Below are 3,258 nucleotides of genomic sequence, written 5' to 3'. Positions count from 1 at the left end.
TAGACAAAATTTCAGCGTCCAGGAAACAATGGACCACAACGAGGGGAGACCAAATTTAGCCTATGTTGTTAGACTAAACAGAAGTTGGTGTGACTGTGGAAAATTTCAGGCCTTCCGCATTCCTTGCTCCCATGTCATTGCAGCATGCGCATATACTCGTCAAGACGCTTACAACCATTTATCTGATGTGTACAAGGTTGTCACCGTCATGAATGTATATAATCAAAGCTTCTCGATACGACCAATGGAGGAATACTGGCCTCCATATGAAGGTGATATAGTTTGGCACAACGACGAGATACGTAGAAAGAAAAAAGGAAGGCTAAACAGCACACGTATCAGGACAGAAATGGATTCGACAGATAAAAGGATAAGATTATGTAGTATCTGTCGTCAACCATGACACAACAAGAACAACTGTCCCAATCGAGGAGCATCATCTAGGTCTTAAGCTTTTTGTAACATTGTATTTCTGTAACCTTCAGTCATTACATATCATTAAATTTTTGTTACAACGAGGTTCACAACAAACATCAGTACAAAATAAGCTAACTGAAAACAAAAATATTTCTAACTAATTACAACAATCAAATTGATGTCATCTCGACCGAACATCATTTCCATAGCACCCTTATCAGTTTTCATTCGCACCCAACCAAAAATACTGTCAAGTCTCTTAATACTTCTAATTTTTTCCCCTTATGGTATTTTCCCATCTAACCAACGAACCAACTCCCTCTTCAGTTGATCGAATGTAGTGATGTTCCAGAACAACATTAGCATCTGAGATTTGTCTCTCGCATAAATCACCTTTCCGTATCGGCGACGAACACCAAACATGATTGTCAAATAATTAATTGAGATGTGGAACAATGACTCACACAACACATCTATTTATAACAAAAAAAAATGCATTTTACACTGAGGCGTCAATCCAATTGGCGTCTCCTCTCAAGTAATACACATGGGCGTCAATTGGATTGGCGCCTCCATTCAATTTTTAAGAGGAGTCGCCAATTGAATTGACGCCTCCTCCTAAAAATGGGGTAGTTTGAGATTTTTTTTGAAACTAGAGGTATTTTGAGAATTTCCTTAAAAAAATGGGTTATTTTTGTAAAAAATTCTAATTTTTTTATTGAATTATTTTAAAATAAGTTTTAATTATTGAATTTTGTGTCTAATTAAATTTCAGAATATCAAAATAAAAATTATTGTTTTATTATACCTTTGCAACCATTTTCACACACATAAATAAAATAATAGTCCAACCATCTTAAATTATATTATGACATTTTTGTTATTTCATAAATATAAATTATTTAAAATTTAAAGAAGATTTAATATATTTTGGTCTAGCATGTTAACATTGGAATTCATTTTAATCATTTAACTCTAAAAATCTCATGTTAATCTTTAACTTTTTAAAATTTATGTCATATTTCTCCTTTTCGTTCAATTATGGATGAATTTAACAACCGATTTATGAGTTTCTCTATCACCAATTAGAAAAAATTGACTAACATATTACATTTTAGATACTTAAATAGTAACAAATATGTAACTTTTTAAAGTTAAAGGAATAAAATAAACCTTAGAATTAATATATAAAACTGAAAAAGATATTAAACCTAAATTTAAAGAACATATAGAAAAATAAATATTTATGTTAGTTATTAGAATGATAAAATGACTTATAATTTATAATTTGGAACCAATTATCTCTATAAAAAACATCTTATAATATGGAAGGTAGGTACTAATGTTTAATTCTTAGTTGAACACTTGAACCCTCAAACTCAAAATTACACTTACCAAACACAAAAATGAAAAAGCATCTAACATGTATAAAGACTTAAAAAAGAAAGCAAAGAATAATAGATTTCATCAAATAACACAAAATAGTGATAACTCATGGAGCATTAAGCCCAAACTCTTTTCCTTGGGACAAGATCTGATGTCTTTATTGCATCTATCTTTGCAGCTACAATGAAATCATTCATACTCAATCCACCTGCAAAATTTTCAACCCTTTCAAATGTCATGCTCTAAAATTCGTGACTGTAACTGTATCACACAATATTGCCCTTACCAATGGATGTTGTCGATAGCTCTGCTCTGACTTGATTTGGCTGTTCTATGTGTATATTGGGGAAATGGCCTGTATTCTCTACGACCTTAGAGATTCTGTTAATGAGTTCGACTCCGCATTTAAAATCTCTCAATTTCCACAGACATCTGAGTTTAAGTACTCCTTCCTCATTCACAAGTCTCCAACCCAAAACCTAGACAAAAATGTATCACAAGTTAGAAAATATCAAATTGGCTTAGAGAGATAGATAGAGAGATAGTTACCTTTCTTATAAGCTGGTTAGCATCGTCTATGGAAAGAGGAGACTGTAGAGGTGAAATGGGAAGACAATCCTGTTGAGAAAGAGAAAGAGCCGAGATATTGGGGATGAGGATTTTGTGTTCCGTGTTGTAACTACCTAGAACTTTATCTCCGAATTTACTTTCAACCTCGGCTGGGAAAGGGTCTCTGGCTCCAAAATCCCCCAAGAAATCGTTAGGCATGGAGCGGAGTGGGGAGAATCCATTACGGTGCTGGAAACTGAATGAAGGATTGATTTTGGCGGTGGCGGCGGTGGTGGTGGTGGTGGTGGTGGGGAGGAGTTGCAGTTGGAAGAGAGGGAATGATAATAGAAGCTTGGTTGTAGCCATTGATTTATGGAGAGTGCTGGTTTCTTTTTCTTTGGGTTGGATTGGGTGGATTGTGAAGTTGAATGGAATGGATTGGTTTTGTTTAGTGGTGGAGGAACTTCTAATTTTACTATTCTTTTCTTTCATGGTTTATATACTATGTCTTTTTATAAAATTTATTCGGTTTCTTTTTCTAAAACAAAATCAAATATAAAATTTTTTATTTTTAATTTATTAATATAACAAATTGTAATAATATATTATTTTTGGGGTCTGTATAAGAAAATATTAATTTTTTTGAATTTTTTTATAGACTTTTAATAAAAAATTAAATTTTGATCAATGTCTCTAAAAATATATATTTTTATGGGGATTCTCAAAATCCACATTTTTTTAATTAATTACTATCCAATGTCAATGTAAAAAGATTTACATCACCATCACCTTGCATTACTTTATAGATTTTTAAAATAAAAGTCAAACTTATTTCAATATCCAACGTCTAGGATTAACTGACGGTGTAAAATCATTTTACACTGTCAGTGTATTTTAAATTTTTTT

The 3,258-nt window shown here is 32.2% G+C and overlaps 1 protein-coding gene across 1 annotated transcript; it reads right to left on the bottom strand.

Moving 5' to 3' along the window:
* Positions 1-1,715: 1,715 nt before the first annotated feature.
* LOC127092567 (probable pterin-4-alpha-carbinolamine dehydratase, chloroplastic) lies at positions 1,716-2,865 on the bottom strand. Its single transcript, XM_051031465.1, has 3 exons — positions 2,353-2,865; positions 2,090-2,282; positions 1,716-2,011 (listed from the first exon to the last, which is right to left on the bottom strand). The coding sequence occupies exons 1-3, from the start codon at positions 2,842-2,844 to the stop codon at positions 1,920-1,922; spliced, it is 777 nt and encodes a 258-aa protein (XP_050887422.1). The 5' UTR covers positions 2,845-2,865; the 3' UTR covers positions 1,716-1,919.
* Positions 2,866-3,258: the final 393 nt, after the last annotated feature.

The sequence above is a fragment of the Lathyrus oleraceus genome, chromosome 6 (assembly GCF_024323335.1).
Source record: "Lathyrus oleraceus cultivar Zhongwan6 chromosome 6, CAAS_Psat_ZW6_1.0, whole genome shotgun sequence".
Classification (NCBI taxonomy): domain Eukaryota; kingdom Viridiplantae; phylum Streptophyta; class Magnoliopsida; order Fabales; family Fabaceae; genus Lathyrus; species Lathyrus oleraceus.
The sequence above is the reverse complement of the archived record's forward strand: the minus strand, read 5'-3'. Positions and strand labels throughout refer to the sequence as shown.